This window comes from Talpa occidentalis, unplaced genomic scaffold, assembly GCF_014898055.3.
Source record: "Talpa occidentalis isolate TD23 unplaced genomic scaffold, MPIMG_talOcc4v2.1 talOcc4.10, whole genome shotgun sequence".
In the NCBI taxonomy this organism is placed as follows: Eukaryota; Metazoa; Chordata; class Mammalia; order Eulipotyphla; family Talpidae; genus Talpa; species Talpa occidentalis.
This window is the reverse complement of record NW_023600993.1, coordinates 98,056,073-98,077,776: the sequence shown is the minus strand read 5'-3', so window position 1 is coordinate 98,077,776 and position 21,704 is coordinate 98,056,073. Positions and strand designations below refer to the sequence as shown.

Sequence of the window (21,704 nt, the reverse complement as noted above, 5' to 3'; positions counted from 1 at the left end):
CCTTTTCCTCCTTGTCTTGTGTCTTCCCCAACTTCCATGCACTCATCTGCATAGGTTTTTTTCCTCCACATTAGACCAGTGCCCCACCCCCGAAATATAACGTGAGCCACTAATGCAAGTACTTAAAATAAGTAATTTCAAGTTTTCTAGTAGCTGCATTTTTTAAAGTAAAAATAAACTGGTGAAATTAATTTTAAAAACACTTGAACTCATCACACCCAAATTATTTCCATCTCAACATGTAATCAATATAAAAATCATTAATACAGGGCCTCCCCTGGTGGCACAGCGGTTGAGCGCTGGGCTGCGAGGCTGCCTGCAGCCTCTGCAGCACTGGTTCGGTCCCCGGCCACTGGCGAGGGTCCCACAAAAAAAAAAAATCATTAATGAAGTCTTTCTTTTCATTTCGCTTACTGTTTTTAGCATCTGGTGTGTATTTTATACTCAGAACACACCTTAACTAAGACAAGCCACTGGAAAGTGTCTCGGTTGCCATGTGAGGCTTGTGGCTTCCTTATTAGACAACACAGCTTTATAGCTTTAGATGTTGATTTCTGTGCTCATCTTAGTACACCGTGCACTCTGAGGATCTGGGGTTAAGCCTTCAGGTGAGGGAAAGAGTATATGCAAAGGCCCCGAGGCAGAATCAGAACCCAGAGAAAGGCCAGAACCCAGGGAAAGGACATAGAATAGAGGACTGCAAGGACAGGATGGAGCCAGATCTTGGAACCTCTCGTAGGTTATGGGAAAGTTGATCAGATGAGTGGTGGGCTTTTAGCCACTTAAAAGGACAACTGGATATTATTTGGGGCAACACATTTAAAGGTTTCTTGGGTAATGCACCTTGGCAACCAAATGTAAGACAGTGGTGAAGATGTACCTGTACATCTGTGCCCTTTTTGGATCCTGTCATAAAAATATGAATCAGTCTTTTAACTGCCAAGAAAAATTGATTTCTCTAAGTCCATGTCATTCCTAGTAATGATTCGTATTACTGATCACAAGTATAGATTTTTTCTCAGAGAGCTTATCAGCACAAAAAGAATTTGCAGCCAGGAAGCAATCAGAGCTCAGAGCTTTTATTGACAGTTTGACACATGTGATACCTATCTCCTGGGCAGCATTTAGCAGGAGCCGCGTTTGATAAACATGGAGAGTCTGCAGACTGGCCAGGGGGCCATGGGTTTTGTTTCTGGCAGAATTTTGCAGATGGGTGCATCACAGGCAGCCCCTGGACCTCAGAACCCCTCCGTCTTGCCTTGCGTGGTCCTCAAGCCATTTAGATCATAGTTATGCCTGGGAATTCTGAACCCCCTGGACAGGCATCCATATGTTCAACAGATATTTATTAAGCATCGACTCTGTGCTGGGAACTGGAGACCCGAGAAAGGATGGGTCCAGGTAGAAAGCACAGGACAGCAGAGATGCCCAGCTGGAGTGGTATCTCGGGACAGAAAGAATATGAGGGAGTGGAGAGCAATGAGGCCAGAAGTGCCTGGGGCCAGTTCTGCACACCTGTGGAAGGTTCCAACAGGATCTCTCTGACTGATGTGTTGAAATTAGGTTGCAGGAGGTCAGAGCAGACTCAGGGCCCATCAGAAGGCCAGGGCTGTAATTGGGCAGGTGGTGATGGACGTTGGTCCAGCCAGAAGCAAGAGAATGGGGGAGACATTAGTGGTTGGATGTGGGGGTTAAGGAGAAGATCCTCAAGGGCAATTTCTAGATTTGGGGCCGGAATCCAGTTGAGTGAGTGAATACACGCTCTTAGGAACCTCACATTTTATTGCAGCCACGTTATCCAACTAAGCCTCGTGTCAGAATCTGCTTGTAAGTTTGTACCTGTGGCTCTTGAATAAAACCAACAGACTGTGCAAATATAAGGTGCTCTGAGCATGATGAGGACTCTGGAGAAAGGAGAGGAGAAAAAACTCTAGCTCATTTTATTTATTTATTTTTTAAAGGTTTCTTAAACATTCCATTGCTTTTTTTTTTTTTTAAGATTTATTTATTTATTTATACAAGCACTGGGTACAGTCAGAAGTGCGGGAGGGTGAGAGAATTCACCAGAGCCAGAGCGGGGAGCAGAGCAGGCAGAAGGACCGAAGTACACTGCTGAGGGGAGCAGTGGGCGGCAGGAGAGGTCTGCGCGCCATGTGGGACCCTCCTCCGGTGGCCGGGAGCAGCCTGGAATCGAACCAGCGCTGCAGAGGCTGCGGGCAGCTTCGCAACCCAGCGCTCAACCGCTGCGCCACCGGGGAGGCCCAATCTAGCTCATTTTAAATGCATAGATTTTATGGATGGAGAGATGGAGGCCCACAGAAGTGAAGTGGCTTGTCCAAGGTCACACAGCTAGAACACGGCTAAACAAAATTTGAACCCCGTGCTCTCCACCCCGGCTCTTAACCACTCCCCGGGGATGGCTCTCCAGTTCTTTCTAGAGTCTTAGTGTGTATATTAGTTAGTTTCCACTGCTGTTGCCGGGAATGGCTTTATACACGCCTCTTTGCCTGCATGAGTGAGTGTTTCTGAAAGAGAAATTCCAGGAAGTGCTGTGGTGGGCTTGGAGCCCTTGTGTTCCGTGGCATCTGTCAGCAACCAGCCCGGAGCTCTCAGTTGCCCAGATCAGTGCCTGCAGTCACCCTTCCACCACCAAGCCAGCCCCTCCAACTGCAGAACCAGCCTTTAAAGAAGGCTATGCTTCTTTCCGGAGGTGAGGGCTGGGAAGGGGGGGCGGGCAGGGAGGTGATGGGCTTTTTATAAACCTCTAGACAGACCCAGATCAATAATGCATGTTCCCAAAAAGGCCAGCACATTATCTCACAGTCTGCTACAACTGGCACACAGAGGGTGGTCCTAAAAAATTTATCATCTGCTATTTTCTGCTCATCCATGCGGCAGTTCTGATGGTTCTCGGGGCTGGAGACTTCTCAACTAAGATCATTCCAGGCTTTCTTCCAGTCTCGGGGTGGAGAACAGCCGTCCATCCTAATTAGGGTCTGGTTGAGAGAATCAGTGCGGGACGCAGCCCAGAATCTGGGCTTGTCCTGGTTCCTCATTGCAAGGGGGATGGGGGGCTGTCTGTTCATCTCGCCTTTCCCTGTGTGCATTTGACACACCTCCCTGAGTTGTTGCTGCAAGTGTCGAGTGCCCAGGGGTACTGGTTCCAGGGCACGCTGGTCAGTCAATGTCCTCAATATATTTTCAGAGTAATTGGAAAATCCCTGTGTCCTGATGACCATGGGAGCAACAGGGGTTGAGGTCTTCTCTGCCAGGGGGGCAGGAGAGGGAGGAGCCACATCTTGTTTGGTCAGACAGGCCCTGGAGCCAGTGCCTGCTGCCAATTTACTCGTTTAATTCCATCCAGACAAACGTGGGATAAGCCCCAAGGGCTCGGACAGGCTCCGAGACCCCGAGATGGGTTAGCCACGGTCCTTGCTGCAGCAAGGGAATTTTTGCAGCATACCAGGCCCATCTGCCTATCACTTGAGATTTTCTTTCACTGAACTTACTTTTTGAAGCTTGAACATTGTTTTAAAAGGAGGCTTTAAGTTATGACTCTAAAATGACAAAGCACTATGGGTGTCTTCGATCAAAGGTCACTGTAAAAGCAAGTACACTGTGAACAGCATCAATTACTCTGAAGCTTTTCAATTTCAGCAAGATGCTGTCTCCCACAAGACCAAGGCCGGGGTGTCTTTGTATACAGGGACAGGGGCAGTTTTGAGAGGGCAGTGAAGGTGCCCCAGCCCTCTAGAGACATCCTTTTAGCAGGAGGAGAGAAAAGGAAAGTGTGAGTCACAGTTTTTAAAATTGGGGCCACACTTGGATGGGAACTATAAGGCCGTGACTCTTGTGTCTGGGGGTTCAGAAGAGAGACCCCAAATCCCAGAATTTCAGGCATTGCTCTTTATGACTCATTTTCCTGAGTGCCCACCCCAAGTACAGACATCAGTGGGGGTCATTGAGCAGAGGAGAAGCATCATGTGACCTAAGATTTAATATGATCCTTCTGGCACTTGTGTGGAGAACAGAGTGAAGGGCTGTATTAAGAGCAGGGCATCCAGTTGAGGAGTCTGCTGCAATGGACCAGGCAGGAGCCATGCCCAGTGAGGAGTCTACTGTAAAAGTCCCAGCACAAGATATCCCAGTGAGGGTCTACTGCAGTGGTCCAAGCATGAACGGATGGTGACCTAGACCAGAGTGGGGGAAAGGGTGGAACTAATAAGATGTGCTTACAGATCTGGTTTAGAATGAGAGACAGGAGTCAAGGATAGCAAGGTTTGGCATGAGCAACTCAAGGAGAGATTTTCTGTTTACAGAGATGGGGAGGCCTGTGGTCAGGAGCTCGGTTCTAGACCTGTAAGTTACAGACGCCTGTGGAGCTGTCCAAGGACACCCGCTTTCAGAGTCCAGTTCAGGGGACAGGCCCAAGCCCAGATGTGCTGGCAGAGGGGGAGGGAGGAGCTGTATACAGACTGTGTGCCTGTTGGGCTTGCTGGATCCAAGACCCTCCCCAGGTTCCTAGAGGGGTCTGTGGTCCTGAAAGCTGCAGCCTGTGGGCTGGAGGGCTGCTTCATGGCAGATGCAGGCTTTTGAGAAAAAGGCCTGGGAGTGTTTCTGGCCAGGCCCTTGTTTTCCACTTTCCATCTGTGAGCGCAAGGAAACCACACCCTGCGCTGAGGACTGATATCCAGAAATCAGTTCAGAATTGCAGGCCTGGGCACTCTGGAGGCGCCAGATGGCTGGGAGCCCAGAACACGGTGCCCAGATCCCGGACACCAGATCAGTGGTAACTTCCAACCCAGCTTCTTTGAGATACCAACTCCTGACATTCCTAGCACCGCTCACTAGAGTTAGAAAAACATGTGGATGCAGGTTATCTCAGGAAGAAGAGAGGTTCGTTGGGACCCACCCTGGTGTTCAACTTGCCAAGCACATTCCTGCAAGATTTTTCTTTTCAATTCAGCAACACTTGGGAGATTTCTTAAATTCTGAAAGCTAAGTATATTGGGATTAGGTTTGGCTGCATGTGAAAGAAAACATAAAATAACAGTGGCTGAAACAAGATAGAATTCTGCTGCTCACGCACATAAAAATGTCTGGAAGTTGGCAACCCAGAGTGAGTGTGGTGGCTTCAAGGTTATCAGGGACACACGTTCCTTCTCTGCCTTTCTGTTTGACCATACCTATTATATACCTATTATATGTCTTTCTTCTTCAAGATCACCTCATGGTTCAGATTGGCTGCAGGAGCTCCAGCTATCAGAGCCACATTCCAGGCAGCAATGAAAGACTAAACAGAAGGGCAAAATGTTTGGACCTTCAAGTCAAGTCCTCTCCCTTTAAAGACCTCGCCCCAGATGTCACATACAGTATGGACAGAACTTAGTTACTGAGCCACATATCTCAGAAAGAAATGTGGGTTTAACTGTTTTTTGCTAATGGGTTAAATCACTCGCTCAAGGCTGGTTAGTAGGAAATGGCAAAGTTGGGATTCTATCTCGGGCCTTCTGCCTCCAGAGCCCTTCCCAGCATGTGCCTATGTGACTTAGAATGTCCTAGAATTTCATAGTCAAAAGAAACCTCTTAAAATTGTCCAGGTGCTCAACTTTCACAGAGAGGAAAACAGGTGATTTCAGAGAGCAGGTGATTTATTAAGACAGCACTCGCTGATTCCTGGGTCTTGAAATTCAGTTCTTTGATGCTTAAAGTCTACAGGTGAGGGAGGGCCTAGTGGTCAGTCCAGAACAGAAGCTCTAGCAGCAAGCGCATGTGTGTGTGCAGCACATTTAGCAGCTGCACCATTCCATGTGTGGATCTAAACACATGAGGGAGTCACTCAGGAAGGCTGGGACCTGGAGAAAGTGTGGATCATGCCCCCTTCATCCTCAGCCTGCCCCCCAGGTAGCCCCCAAAAGAGGAGAAACCACATCAGAGGGCCCCTAGCAGTTGCCCCTAAGGGGAGAGCATAGCAGGTAATGTGGGGGCTGAAGCTGAGGGGGTTTCCTGCATCTCTAGGTCATCAAAGTAAAATCCATTTATCTCTCTGCTTGTCCCCCAAACCCAGGGCCTGGTTTTTGTGGGGTGACAGGCAGGCCTGTAGACCATCCAGGGCCCAGGCTGAAAAGCACACCCGCCCCCATTTCCTAGCAACCTGTGGCCCTTCTTCATTCCATCTTTAACAGAAATGTGATACAAGCTATTTTACCACCTGCTTTTTTTTAAAATAGCGAAATAGTGACCATATATGATTATATTGGTTTTAGGTGTACCACATAATGATCGAATATTTGTATATATTGTGGATGATCACCACAGTCATTCTAGTTACCATCATCACCACACAAATTTAGCTTTCAGGGTTTACCCTCTTGACCCACATCACCCTCTCCCCTCTGGCAACTACCATTCTGTTCTCTAGATCTATGGGTTGTGTTTTGTCAGATTCCACTTACAATTGAAATCATGCAGTGTCTTTTCTCCATCATATTTTATAAAACATTCCCTCAAGATCCATCCATGTTGTCACAAACAGCAAAATTTCACCTTTTTTGTAGCTGAGTAGTATTCCGTTGTGTATCTATACAGTGATGTGTCACTTAGCAGGGATATGTTTTGAGAAGTGCATTGTTTGGTGATTTCATTGTTGTGCAACTGTCGCAGGGTGTCAGTACAGGGAAGACCCTCAAAGTGATGTGACACTATGCCATGTTTCATCATCCACCCTTCCATGGCTGGACACTTTGGTTGTTTCCATATCTTGGTGATTGTGAATCCACTTCTTCCTAACGCTTTGTTCTTAAAAATGACAACATGTGTCCAAGATAAATGACAGCTGATATCTAGTTTGAGCATCAAGGATCATGAAGAGGGGGCAGAATTCAGGGGCCATAGCCCCCATCTAGAGGAATGACTGTGCTAGCACCAGCTGACCATGCCATGTGGGAATATACACCCAGTATAGACTGGTTTCCTGATTTTTCTCAGGAGAAGCCAGAGATTAAGATTTTAATAAAAAGTCCAATGTTGATTCTTCCATTAGGCCCAGTGGATACAGTACAGGAGTCTCGGGGCCTGTGAAAATGTCTTAAATCCTTTTAAAGTCAGAAGACAAGCTAAACTTTAAGGTTGAAGAAAATGTTTAAATATCTATGAATATATTCATTGCATGGCAATCGTCGTGAAAGATCACTTTTAATATTTCTTTACAAAGGAGGGGGCCCTGAAAGCAAAATTGCCTAAAGCGCCCAAAACTCAGAATGTAGTCCCAGAAAAATCTCCTACTTTGAAGAATGTGGGCCAATAATTGCATTCTTGATGCACTGGGAAAACACAACTCACTTGTGTGGGCAGGTCGACCCGGGGGCTGTCTGAGGGTGACCTTGCATCAAAGTCACTGTGGGCTCTGCAGATAGCAGAGAGTCCTTGCCCAAAGGCCTGCACTGAAACATTCCAGGCTTTATTATCTCCTCCCCAGATAAAAGGCAGAGGTGGGAAAGCAACATACAGAACCTTTGCAGAGTATCTGGTTTTTGGTTTGCTCTCTCCTCTCCCCACACCCCAAAGTATGTCACATGACACACATGGAACAATCTTATTTTAAAAGAGTCAAATAATCCAAAGCAAAGGTAGCCCTTTACTCCCCTTCCACCGCTCAAACTGCTCACCCCAGGAGAATCCCCATGTACAGTGTTTTCCCCTCTGTGAACATGTCTCTTTGTTTACTCACACACAGTGCCAAGGGGAGCATGAAGAACAAGAGGATGGAGCCAGCTCAGCCCAGCCCAGAGAAAGCCTTGCTGAGGAGGTGGTATTTACAGTGAGGGAGCAAAGTCTAGGCGGAGTGCACAGCAGCACATGCAAAGGTCCTGAGGCAGGCGTGCACTTGGTGTGTTTAGGGAGCAGTGAGGAGGTCAAGGTGGCCACAGCAGAGGGAGAGCGGGGGACAGAGTTATAGGTTGTGGTTGGTAGAATGAGCAGCAGATCCCATAGGCCCTTGTGGGCCAACGGGAGGAGTTTTATTCCGAACAAGATGGTTAGTCTGTGTGAAGGTCTAAACCAAAGAATGTGATGGTGCGAATTAATGTTTTAAAAGAAACTCTTGGGGGCCTCCCCTGGTGGCGCAGGCGGTTGAGCGCTGCACTGTGAAGCTGTCCGCAGCCTCTGCAGCGCCGGTTCGATCCCAGCCAGCCAGCGAGGGGCCCCCATGGCGCAGCAGACCTCTCCTGTCTCACCCGCTGCTCCCCTCAGCAGTGTATTTCATCAGTCTGCCTGTTCTGTTTCCCCCTCTGTCTCTGGTGAATCCTCTCACCCTCCCGCGCATCTGGCCTTGTATAAAATACAAGGTTCTTATATAAAATAAATAAATAAATCTTTTTGAAAAATAAGTAAATAAAAGAACCTCTCAAACCAGCAAGCAGAGACATAGTGTGGAAGCCAGCAGGTAGCTCAGGAGTCTGCTGCAGTAGTCCAGGCGGGAGGGAGGGCTCTGAGATAGGTTTCAGTCAAGACCTTGGGTTTACAGCTTTGTTTTTCCCTCACATCCCACAATTTTTCCCAGAGAGGGTCCAGTGACACAGATTCAAATAATTTAGCTGTAATTTTAAGAGAACAAACATCAGAAGACTTTATTCCCGGTTAGCCATCAAAACCAGTGCCTTATGCTTCCCAAGCTGGGGGTCACAGGAGTTCATCTTGGGGCTCACAGCTTGCATCTGCTCCAGCTGACAATAGCCCCAAGGTCAGAAAACAGACAAGACCCACCTAAGCCCCAGGAATGGCAAAATTTGGGTCAGGTTTTGAATCTGTAAGTCCCTAGCACCACCTGCTGAGTCCCCACGGGTCACCACCGCCTTGACCCAGACCTTTAGAGCACATTAATCAGCATTTCCCAAAGTGCTTTTCCCCCCGACACCGGTAATGCACAAGGTCATGTCCTGTGACGGGCCCACGCGCGTGGATTTTACTGCTAATGAACTTATTTTGAGGTGCAGCCAAAAAGATAGCACTTGCATGTCACATCCAGAATTTCATGTCGGTACTTGGATTAAGTTTCATTTTTAAAATCACTTTAAAGGAAAATAGCAAGTAAAACAATAGCACAGGTAGGCACCGAGAGTCACCAGGCAGGTGGGCAGGTGAAGGGGGGCGGGGGGGAGCCGCGAACTCGTGGCAGGCAGGTGGAATTCACAGAGAAAGGTGTCAGGGTGATGTCACCCCGGCCCCACGACGTAGGACGGTTTGGTCACGGAGAGAAAGCAGGTCTGTTTTTGTCTGTGTGTCCCCAGGCTTATGTTGGACAAAACAAGTTTGGGTTGGCCGGCCCCACACCAGCTCGGGCTCCGTTTAAAATTTGGAAAACTGGCCTTTTTATTTCTGCGCAGCCACAGCTTCCAGGTTCTTCCCTCCCCTCGAGCTGTCCATCTGCAGCAGGGCACGGACGGGTGGGGAAATTAGATCATATGTTTTCGTATTCCAGATGTGGATTTATGGAGCCGCGTCACGATGGCAGTTTTAATAAAGCAGGTCACTGCCCCCGAGGGGAGGCCTGCCGTGCAGGGCGCCGCACACAGCTGCCTCTGCCATTTTGGGGCCTGGTTCAGCTCACTCTCCTAGCGGGCTGACGCCGCTGCCTTCTGCCAGCTTATGTGGGCAGGGGGAGGGCACCGGGCAGACGAGCCCAGGAATTGCTGGTCAGGAGCCACTGGTCACTCCTTTCCTCTGAAGTGAGTAGGATGAGAGGGAAGCACCTGGAGACCCCCGTGTTGACCCCACTAAAAAGCAAGCTGTCTCCACAGACAGCTTGCTTTTTGCCAACCCAGCATTCGGCGCTGCTGACTGCAGGTGAATGATTCACCAGGTGGTCGCTGGTTGGGTGGAGGCCAGCTTTTCCTTTCCTAGGCCTCTAGAGACCCAGGCCAGCCGAGTTCTCATTACCAGCTACTTTGTCCTTCTAGTTTCTGAAGAGCGAACAAAGGGTTGAATCTGCTTGCAATGCCCTGGAATCATTTATTCCAGGAATATTTATTGAGCACCTGCTATGTGCAGGGCACCGTTCCAGGCCGTGGGACAGTGAGGCACAGTGAGGCACAGCCAAGGGCCCCACCCTCTTGGGGCTGGCATCTAGGCCCGCAGGGGGACAGCGGTGAGATAAGCAAGTAAATATGTAAAAGCAGATGGGGCATTAGATAAGATGCAGAGTTGAATATGTAAAACAAAAAAAGGGGTATGAGATATGAGATCTCTGGGGTGGGGTCATAGCATCTGGAAGGGTGATGGTTCCAAGCTTGGGCAGAGCTGGGGAACAGCATCCCAAGTAGGAGGAACAGCATGGGCAAAGGCTCAGAGAATGGATGAGCCTGGCAAATCTGAGAATAGACAAAGACCCCTTGGCTGCAAAGACCGGTCTTGGAGGGGGGTGTGGATAACCACAGGGACTTTGGCTCCTCCAAGTGGGAGCCTTGGAGGGTGCCAGGGAGCTCAATTTGGGGTGTATGGCCTTTGGGGTATCTGAGAAATAGCAAGTCACATCCTTGGGGGGGGGGGGACAGTCAGGTTGTACCAAGCGCCAGCCCTCACCTTCCCAGACCTCACTGTGTCTGTGGCCACCTGCCCCACTGATGGCTTGTTTAAAAACCAACTGCAATTGTTTATTTTTTTAAAGAACAAGATTCCACTCCCCTGAATGAAAGAAGTGAGGATCAGCCGCCCTAAGTAGAAGGAATAAATCATGCAATCAAATATAAGCTAGCACCGCTGCAGCCTCGCCCTCCCAAGAGATGCCGCTTCTCTCCCTGTTGACAAAGGGGGTTGGGTGTGAGGACTCGGCAGCACCAACCCAGGATGCTCTCCCGAGTGTAGCCAGAGGAGCAACCAGGGGCCACTGCCCACCACCAGTGTTCCTGCCTTTGGTCAGAACAACTAGGGAGCCTACACACTGGCCAGGCCGGTTCTGAGCCTCCCTGAAGCCAGTCGGCCACCTGCATAGAGCCCACTACGCCCTCCCCAGGTGTGTTGCCGCCCCGTCCCACCTGGCGGGAACTGTGTCCCAGACATGAAGTCCAGCTCCCACCTCTTCGTCAGACACCCCTGGGCTGGAGTCCTCATACCCCACTTCCCCGGCTGTTCGGCTCTAACCATCATGTAACTCCCTGTGCTCACTTCCCTTCCTGCTAAACGAGCCATCGGGAGGGTGAAGTAGAAGGCGTGCCGCAGGCCCCGTGCACAGCAGTGGCAGTCACTTTTGTTAATAATCATCGCGATTACTACTGACACCTGGCACTGCCCGTGACCCCAGGGAAAGGTTGGCGCTGTCTCAACTGCTAAGTTGTATGAGAAGTAAAAGGAGATGAAAGCCAAGGCCCTCAGGGAGCAGGCAGGCCTGTGGCTGGGCAGCGCTGGTGTAAGACTATAGGGAGTGCTGCGGAGTGTGGTAAACTGGAGAGCACATGAGCCGTATAATGCTATTTTAAGTCAGATTTTTTCAAATCCACTTCACAGAAAACACATGCACATCTGTGGATATAAACTAATAAGGGCTCCTGAGTTATAGAAAGCCAGAGAGTAAGATAAAAAAATGTTGGTGTTTTTTTTTTAATGTTTGTCAAGCGCCCACTATGTGTCGGGCATGGTACGAGGCTTGTGAACAGCAGTAAAGCAGGCCTAAATCCCTGGGAATGGGGCAGGCAGCACCCCAGTGGGTGAACTGGAAGTGACTTTAGTCTCAAGGCAGTTCTGGGGACAAGCATGGCAGGGAAGGGGGGCGGTGAGGATGCTGGCGGGAGGGACCGGGGCAGGCCTCTCTGAGATAATGGACATTTAATCAGTAACCTGAAGGAGGCTAGGGAGGCAGACTCCCAGGCCAAGCGCCCGTCTGAGGCAGAGGCCATGAGGTGGGAGGTCAGGGACTCACCTGGGTATTTTCATTTGTGGTACGGTTTCTAGGTGGAAGGAACTGACCTGGGGCCAGACCAGGCACGTTCTGCAGACTCCAGCCAGTTAGCGCTGGCTGGTTGTGGGGGGCCTTGAAAAGCCCACCTGCTCTGTCTCCAGCAGAGGGAAGCGTCACACCTGGCGGAAACCCTTTGTTGCCCAAAAGTTACAGCTGGGACCTTGGCTGCATATGGCTGTGATGACAGATGTTGGTGCAGTTCCGGGGCCTGACGATTCCTGTCCAGTTCTTTTTTTTTTTTCTTTTTTCCTTTTTGTTCTTTTTTTTCTATTATAAATTTTATTTTTATATTCCCCATACAATTGTGACCCCCTTATTTTGACCTCAATCCCTCCCCTCCCCGCCCCCCACCCCCTATAGGGTGTCTCTGGTTCATAGTTTTTTGTTGATTTTGATTTTCACTTTCTTATAGTTATTCTTTTTCCTGGTCCCTTATTTAAGTTTTCTAGATTCCTGCTATGAGTGAGACCATCCGGTATTTTTCTTTTTCTTTCTGGCTTATTTCGCTGAGCATGATCCCTTCCAGCGCCATCCATGTGGCTGCAAATTGCATGTGTTTATCTTTTTTGAATGCTGAGTAATATTCCATGGTGTATATGTCCCACATCTTCTTGATCCAGGCATCTATTTTTGGGCATTTGGGTTGTTTCCAAAGCTTAGCTATTGTAAACAGTGCTGCTCTAAACATAGGGGTGCAGGTGCTTTTGGAATTGATGTTTTTGTATCCTTTGGGTAAATACCTAGGAGTGGAATTGCTGGATCCTATGGAAGCTCTATGTTTAGTAGGTCCAGAAATCTCCACACAGCTCTCCACAGTGGTTGGGCTGTCCAGTTCTTAACAAAGCCAGCTCTTTCCTCCCGCCACTGCTCGTGACCTAGGCCGAGGGGCTCAGGAAACACACCTGACTCCTGGGAAGTGTTCCTTATAAAACTGCCTCAATGCTGGGCTCCAAAGGGCAGGCTTGGTGCCATTTCCTTCATTCAGTGAATTTTTACCAAGTTTCAATTCTATATGGGGGTGGGAGGGGTGAGAAGCAGAACTCAGACTCCCCCACACGCTTAGTCCAAAAGAAGAGATTGATCATCCACAAGAGAGCCAGTACAGGAGAAAAGTAAAGGAGGTAAATTCAGAAGGAGGTAAATGCTAACAAGAAACAACAAATGCCAGTGTGTTTGGACGTAAACAGGTGGAGCTCAGCCAGACAGGGAGGTTGGCCAGGGCTTCCTGCGGAGGTGGGGTGGCCTCATAGTCAGACTGGAATGATAGGACAAGCCAGCCAAGCCGTCCTGGGAAGAGAGACCCACAGCCAGTGCAAAGATCCCGGGGCAGGAGTGAGCTTGGCGCATTTGAGGAGCAGTGAGGAGTCAAGCATAGTCAAGTGAGGGAAGGAGAGAGAAAAGACGGTGTCAAAGAAACAGGGGTGGGCAGAGAAGGGCAGTTCTTGAAGAGTCTTTTAGGCCACAATAAGGAGTCTGGGCTTCTGAGCACAGTGGAAGCTGTTGGATGGCTTTAAACAGTAAAGAGATATGATCTATGTTTGCCTCGGGGAAGCTTTAGCTCTTTCCTTCCCTATTTGGCAGAAAGATGGGATACAAGAGCCACATAAATCTTAGCCTTTAGGGACAGAGGGCTGAGGTGGGTCTGACAAGTTGTTTTCAAATCTCTAGGGGTTGGTGGTGATTGCGATCTGCAGCTCCCCGGCCAGAACCCGTGGGCCCTGCATTGATTTCCTATTACTGTGCTAACAAATTGCCACCAACTGGGTGACTTAAAACAACAGAAATATATTCTCTCTGAGTTCCAGAAGCAGAAGTTCAAGATCAAGGAGTGGGCGAGCTGTGCTGCAGGGGAGGCCCTTCCCTGCTCCTGCGGCTCCCCCTCTGTGTCTGGGTCCTCTGTCTCTTATAAGAACACTTGTTAATGGATTTAGGGCCCAGTTCAGAACGATCTCAAGATCCTTAACGACATCTGCAAAGCCCTTTACTACAAATAAGATCTCAGTTGCAGGTGCTGGGGGTTAGAATGTGGACATACCTTTCAGGGTTGGGTGGGGTGCCATCATTCAACCCACACACACCCTAAGAACTGCAGAACTGAGGATGGTCAAAGAAGGAGAAGAAAAGGCTTTCCCCTGACTACCTGTGGAGCGTTGGGTGCCAGCCCTGGTGTCCGGGTGCATCCACGTTGGAATCTTATCGAGCATGTCATGTCACTTCCGCGGGGCTGCAGGGCTCAGCACAGTCTCTGCCCTCCTGGGGCTCTCAGTGGTGCAGTGAGCATGAAAGCCCCTGCGCACAGTAGGGCTTCCGCACAGACTGGTGTCCTTCCTAAGCACCTAACTCTGCTCACAGCTTGCTTGAGAAACAAGCGCAGGCATGCGTGTGGGCACCACGAGGCACTTGAGTCCTGATAACATTGTGGCCTGCATGGTGCCGGCTCAGGGGAGTCTGGGGCAGAAGTGACCCCTGAGGTCTGGCTAGGAGGCTTGGCTGGACTTATGGGTTCTGTGAAGGGGTGGTAGGGATGGGGGGTGGAATTAATAGACGTGTGAGGAGTGAGTGCGCAGTTGTGCACCGTGGCTGGCACTGAGCTCCAAGAACGCAGGGAAGTATTTAGAGAGAAGGTGGGCCCGGGGGTTGGCGTGACCAGCTTTCAGTAAGAGCCAGCGATTCTTGGGAACTTTCCAAGCCAAACAAAACATAATCTTCCCTCCGTTTACATAGTAGTTGCTTTCCCAAAAAGTCACCAGTGTATAAAATACCCTGCAAAAAAAAAAAAAAAATTCTGTTTCTGTGTAAAACAGAGTTCCTTGCTAGGCTCAGATAACTCATAAACTGGTTTTTACCTGCCCACCCCCACAAAGGCCAGTCCTGTCCCCCTCTGTCCCCAGCATGCCCCACTCCCCAGGCATGAGTGGGTCCCTTTGAGACCCACGCATCCCCTTCCCCCGGGGGTGTTGCGGCCCTGGGGTGCGGGCGGCTGGAACGCAGGTGGCCCCTCACCTGCTCTGTGCCTGCAGGTTCCATGCAGGTGATGAACAAGACCCGGCGCATCATGGAGCAGGGCGGCGCGCACTTCCTCAACGCCTTCGTGACCACGCCCATGTGCTGCCCCTCGCGCTCCTCCATCCTCACCGGCAAGTACGTCCACAACCACAACACCTACACCAACAACGAGAACTGCTCCTCGCCCTCCTGGCAAGCGCAGCACGAGAGCCGCACCTTCGCCGTGTACCTCAACAGCACGGGCTACCGGACAGGTGAGACCGGGCGGAGGCGCGGGGGAGCCACCTGCACCCCAATCTCGCCGGGTGTGGTCCCTGCACCGCCTGACAGGATGACTTCAGGTCGTGTGCGGTCCGCTGCAGTTTAAAAGGTGCACGTTTATTTCTATATGCATTCAAAAAATACAGAATGTGTTCACCTATGAGGGTACTAGGGACCTTTGCAAAGGAATTTGAGTTTTTCTAAGAAGTGGGTTCGTGTAAGATATGAAATAGAGTACTCCGAAGCCAGGTGAGTTTTCGTTCTCTATGAGTTGTTGCCTGAGACTAATGCTTTATTGACTTCAAACTACTAGCAGGGAAGACGGTTCCAGAAGGGCATGGAGTGGTGGTTGGGGGCTACAGTTGGTGTGGAGAATGGAGGGAGTGTATGTGGAGTGTCTGCAGAATGGCCTGGAAGTTGACTTGGCCATGGACTGTCCACAGTGCCCCTCGCGTCCATTGCTCCTGCGCTGGGGGCTGGCAGTGCTGCATTTGGGGGGAGCTCTACAGGGCTTTTGAATCTCTTTATCTTGCAGGAGGTACTTGGGTGGGTTCTGAAGGCTCATCTGCCAGGATGGTTACCTGGGGCACAATTGCAATACAGTCACTTACCTCCAGCACCATTGCAAAATCCCCCAAGCTCAATTAATTTAATTTGCTTTGATTAAGATAAATAAATACTCCCCACCTTGGGTAAGGAGCCAAGGAGGTTATGAAATCAGATATTGGGGCTTGGGTGTGGTGATGTGGAAAGTTGCTCCCAAGTGACAAGGGGCTTGTTCGGGTCAGTGACAAGGGGGATGGGTAGTTGAAAGTGCTTGAAACAGCCCTCCAGGGGGACCACCTCCCCTCAGATCCGCAGCATGACTGGCTGGGCTACGCTGGGGCGGGAGCAAGCCAATGGGGTGTGCGGACTCGTTCTATGACCAGAATCACCCAGAAAGTGGCACCGGCTGAAAGAACTAAGAAGACCTCAATTCTATACAAGTAACTGGTTGGCCCCTGGTCTCTGCAGAAAGTCACATGTGCCAGAACTCACCTGGCCTAGGTGGAGGCAGCAGGACAGGAGGGCCTGCAGCAGGGTGATGGCACCTGTTGAAGGTTTGTCTGCCGCTCGCTCCAGGTGGTTCTAGCCATTCATGTGCAGGGCTGCCCACCTTTAAAAATTTCCAAACCTGAAATTTTATCTGAAATCTCCTGATTTTAAAGATTTGGCAAAACTGTTTTTAAAAATGTACATGGGGAGCCAAATAGAATGTCTGAGGGCTGAGGGGGGCTTACAGACCCCATTACAACCTCTGGCTGAAAGTTGTGTTGAAATCTTGAGGGAGACCAAAGGACCTTAGGTAAAGTCCCTAACAGTGTTCTCATCAACCCCCCTCATTTGACAGCCAGGGCAACAGCAACCCAGAAAAGAGATTCACCCAGAATCATAAGTGGGGTGCTTATGGCATAATCCATATGGAAACCAAGGCCTTGGGGGGCTCGCAGAAACTGTGGGATTTGCATCCGATGAATTGAGAGGGAACATGTGTCCTGCCAAAGCCCAGTGTTTCCAAATCATGCAGCCCCTGCAAGAAAAAGAACCATCTCAGGAACAGACATTCTTCAAGATGGATTTCCCAATCTCTATCGTTGAATTTACACAGCTCACCAAAAAAGCTGTTTCGCTGAAGAATTGCTTTCTTCCAACTGTGCTTAATTATTATACCCTCAATGAAGACTGCGGGCACAATGTCAGGCGTGAATCGCCACACAAAGGATATTTACATTTTTTATAAAACTCACCGAAAATATGATTCATGGTATTTAGAACGCCCCTCTCTGCAAGGAACTGCGTTCAAACCCCACTTCCAGAACTCAGAACCCTGAGAATGTCTGCTTACTTTCCATTAAATAGCGTGCTGCTTTCTTTCCATTGAACAGCAAGAGCTGTGTGTTTTCACTTTTTGCCTTGGCAGCCAAGAAGCTCAGATTTGAGTTTTCTATTAAGTTGCTGTTTAAAGCAAAAGCATCGTAAAATACCACTGTATGGTATTAGTTGTGCTGGTCATTGTCAGTCAGTGGGAAAAAATGACTGGAAAATACTCATGAATTCAAAATCCTTTTAGTTTGACTTGTCAGGCCCACATCCGCCTATAAGATGACTTCTCAGCCCCTCAAGGACCAGTGTCCATGGTTCTTACTGTCTGCAGGCACCTAAAACCCTGCGTTCTCGTGGTGTCTAGGGAAAGTTGGTTGAATTAGATTTAAGTGTGCGAGAGACCCAAGATAGCATTTATTGTTCTCTCAATTAAAACTGCGTGCTGCTTTGGTGAGCCTGCCTCACAAATTGCCCAGACCTTCAACTGCTTCCTACCTCTCCTTCCTGCCCACTGGGGAGAAACAAGTCACATGAGAACTCAGATCCGCAAAGGAGTCTGGGAGACAGAGTCTTTATTCTGGGTGACCAGTTTCCCAGCTAAAAATTCTTTTACTGTAGGATAAGAACAAAGTGAATCCTCAGGGGAAGATAAAATCTCCACCCAGTGGATAGTTCTCAACTCTCTGCCTTTTGACTATGGAAGGTCAGCCTGAGCTGTGAAAGATTGAAACAGAAACATTCCTTCCATGAACCATGGACCAACATTTCATGTGGATGGTGCTTTCAATGTGCTTATTTGGGTATTTTATCTTGAAACTACAAAGTTTGAAAATTTATGGAACATCTAATGGAGGTTCAGTTATAACTGTGGCTCATCGGTTGGTGCTTCGAGCAAATAAATTGATGATGTGTCAGTTGGGGTGAGGTGTAATTAGACAAATTTAAGTAATAGCGCAGTAAGATGTTCTCTGCTTGGATTTCAGTTTTCATGGCGAAATCCTAAAGGGTCATTTTTGCCAAGGTGTTTGAGGATTTGATCAGTTTTCCCCGAGGAGCTTTCATAATCCTTTGACATCTGAATCTTCCCATGTGGGGTGCTTGTTCCCTTATCACCGTTTCCAGGGGTCTCTTCACTTATCTCATGGACCAGATTATTGTGTGTCATTGGATTTGCATGTGCTTGGAGCTGGCCTCCGGCTTCATTTTAATTAATTTCACAAAACCTTGCATCTTTTACAAGATTTGCAATTTCATTTTGTCATCATCTTGCTTTGTGCTACCCCATGTTTGCAGTAGAGATTGACAAAGGATGAAGTTGGCGATGCTAAGTTTAAGCAGGATAAATATCAATTTGCTCATGGATATTTCTGTGTGTTGTCTCCCTCTAACTTTGGGGACTCAGATCTCCATATAAATACCCTGGAAAGAATAAATTACACCCTCAGTTTTTACAGAATGTACAGTCGTCTTTCAGCATCAGCCGCCCTGACTGCACTCACTTGAGGGCAAGGGAGAGCACACCCCTCATTACAAGCCCAGGTTGTGCCAGGACCCCCAGAAAGAGTCATTTTCAGATTTGGCCCCAAGCACCCCAGTTATTGTCTTCACATAGAGCTGGGGTCACACAGAGCTGGGGTCAGCTGTGAACGTGGACTAGTTGACCATCTGCCTTGGGTAGCTCCCCTCACTCGTGGGGAGGGGGTCTGTGCCTTGCGCCTGTCCTGGCCGGATGCATGGGGTGTTGGCGGAAGCCTCAGCACCCAGTTGCCCCTACACGCAGGAGGGCAAGAAGGTGTCCCTAGGCGTTTTGGCCTCCCTGCCAAAAGATCCGTGTGGCGTGGGGGGAGTGGGTGTGTGTGTGTCTGCGCGTGTGTGTGTGTCTGTCTGTCTGTCTTGTTTTTTTCCTAAGGTGGTTCTAGAACCGCAGAGCTGTGAGTGAGGGTGGTGCTGCGGGGCCGCCTCTGTTTTTCTGTGGAATCATCCTCAGCCTCCCTGCTCCCCTGACTCTGTTTCCATTTGCCTTGACCGAAGCCCACACACCAGCTGCCACGTCCGGGCATTCAAATCTCTCGCCTCCAAGATGACTCCCAGTCTCGTCCCTGCCCTCCCCAGACACCTTGGTCTTCCCCTTGGCAGCTCCAGTGTTCCGGTTACTCAGGCCAAAACCTTAGTGTTATTCTTAATTTTGTTTTCTTCCTTTCGCATACCATGTTAGTCCATCTGCCAACCCCCTAGTCTCCAGAATATTCCAGAATCTACTCTGCTGCCACCACCTTCATCTGTTCTCACTGCGGCAGCCGGAGGGATCCTGTCAGATCCAAGGTCAGATCTTATTTCTCCTCTGCCCACAACTCTCCTGTGGCTCCCCAAAGCAGGTCAGCGCCCCCCAAAGTCACCTCAGGGTCCTCACGATCCCCTCTCCTGACTCCTGTCCCTCACCTCTTGATCGCCTGGCCACCCGCCCTCCCCCCAACTGCTCCTTCCTGTTTCGCAAACAATCGAGCAACAGCTGGTGGTTCTCACCTAGGGGCCTGTGCACGTATTCTTTCTTTTTCTAGAAATTTCTTCCCCTGTTCATCTGCAGGCCCTGCTCACTCACTCCCCTCAGCAGTTTGTTCAAACATCGCCTCCTCAGAGGAGCCTGCCGTGACTGCCCAATCCATCCCTTTGCCCCTGTATCCCTTACCCTGATTCATTTCCCTTCGGAGCCCTTGTCACCACTGCCGTCACCACGGCCCCTTTCGGTGGCTTCAGGAACCCTGCTTCCTGCTGTGTCCATGTCCCTGGCCCTCCCCACCCCTGACGGTCTCTTCTGCCATGCATCTGCTTGGTTGTCTCACTTCTGACAGCCCAATGGCAGCGGGACAGGGTCTGTGTGCTCTGTCCGCTTAGTGTCCCCGAGGTAGGTGCCCAGGACAGGTGCCTGTCTGCCTGCCCCCTGCCTTCCCCCAGCTTGTCTAGGTGGCTTCCTCTTCCTCCTGCTCTCCCAGCCCCCTCCCGCCCCCTCGGCCTCTCCCTCTGCTCAGTCGGAGGAGAGACACCGCCCCTTCCACCGCCCCAGACCCCTGGTACAGCTGCAGCCCTCACAATGGCTGCCTTCTCTCTGCTTGGCTTTTCTCCTGCTTTGCTGCATGCTCTTCCTCCCCCCTCAAGTGTAGGCACTCGCGCGCGCACACACACACTGACACACACCCTTCTTCCCTCCGGCCAGCTGCCTGGCTCCCCCTCCGCTTGCCCCCTCCAGCCCGTGGGCATGTCAGCAGGAAGTGGGCCTTCCCCCTGCCCCTGCAGCACCCAGGATCCTGCCTTCCCCACCAGCAGAGCCGGGCATCTATCGGCTGGTGCCGAGCAGCCCTGTGCTCAGGCTGATCGGGGCACCCCTGAGGGCTTGTCCCTCCCACACCCCTGTCCATGCTGGATCTCTCGAAGCTCTGAGTCAACAGTCACTCCCTCTCTCCCATGCTGTCGAGTCTCAGGCACTGAGGCTGGAGTCCAGAGAACCAAACTCCTCTGCGACCTTGAGGCAAGACCTGGCCCCTTTGGGGCCTCAGTTTCCCCAGGGGTGCCATGGAGATGCAACACGTGTGTCTAAGTCATCCCGTGCCTCACTGAGGGGCATGTGACCATCCCCACAACAAGGGAGGGGCGTGCCCAGAGCCCAAAGAGGAAGGGGCCCCTTGGGAAGAGAGAAGCAGACCTTGGTGCTTCTCAGCTTTTCAGAAACTGGGTGTGAGGCCAATGGGGCAGGTTTCTGTCTCTCCCCAGCCAACCCATTCCAGCACTTTCTCTCTCCGAGTCTCTTGGCTGGTTTTCCCATTTTCTGCAGCTACTATGAGAAAAGTACTTTGAACCAGGTGGCTTAAACCAGCAGAAGCGGGCTCTCTCGTGCCTCTGGAGGCCAGAGTCCAAGATCAGGCATGGGCAGGGCCTTGCTCCCTCTGAAGGTTCTTGAGCAGAGCCCTGGCCTCGCTGTTCCAGCTTCCGATGGGTGCTGGCTGTCCTGGGCCTTGCTGGGCTTCTGGCCACATGCCCCCTTCTCCGCCTCTGTCTTCACCAGCCGCCTCCCTCCAGCTCCCTCCTTGCACGTGGCATCCTGCTCTGCATGTTCAAGTTTACCTCTTCTGAGGACACCAGTCACCCATCAGAGCCACCCTGATTCAGCCTGACCTCATCTTGATACATCTGTTGCCAAATAAAGCCACATCCGCAAGTGCCGGGTTAGGGCTGCAACGTATATCTTAGCCAGTTCTTTCAGGCTCACCACCCTAGTCAGTCCTCATGCTGACAGGGACCAGGTCAGAGCTGCAGAGCCTCAAAGTCACCCTGGAGCAAGCTCTGCAGAGAGAGGCAGGTCTTAGAAAACAGGCCGCCTCCCCTTCCCCACCTGTGCTGTGCTCTGCAACTAGCTCAGCCCACCCGCCAGACCCCGGCTCCCTGAACATTCTGGAAGGCATTAGGCTCAAATGTCTCAGCCCAATATAGTAACCCTTAGCCACAAGGGCCTAAAAATTAAATCAAATTTAGAATTAACATTTCTCGGTCACACTCACCTGGGTGTGAAGATGTGGATGGTGCTGTGGGTGGTGAAGAGAGATTGTGTGGTATGGCCAGAAGTTCTGGTGGG

General features: G+C 50.3%; 1 protein-coding gene across 4 annotated transcripts in view; it reads left to right on the top strand.

Annotated features, from left to right (window-relative positions):
• SULF2 (sulfatase 2) overlaps positions 1–21,704 on the top strand; it is an 85,935-nt gene that overhangs the window by 24,934 nt on the left and 39,297 nt on the right. For all 4 annotated transcript variants that reach the window (XM_054698117.1, XM_037499966.2, XM_054698119.1 and 1 more), the window contains exon 3: positions 14,971–15,210. In XM_054698117.1, the coding sequence (XP_054554092.1) occupies positions 14,971–15,210 (240 nt within the window). The remainder of the gene's footprint in view (positions 1–14,970; positions 15,211–21,704) is intronic.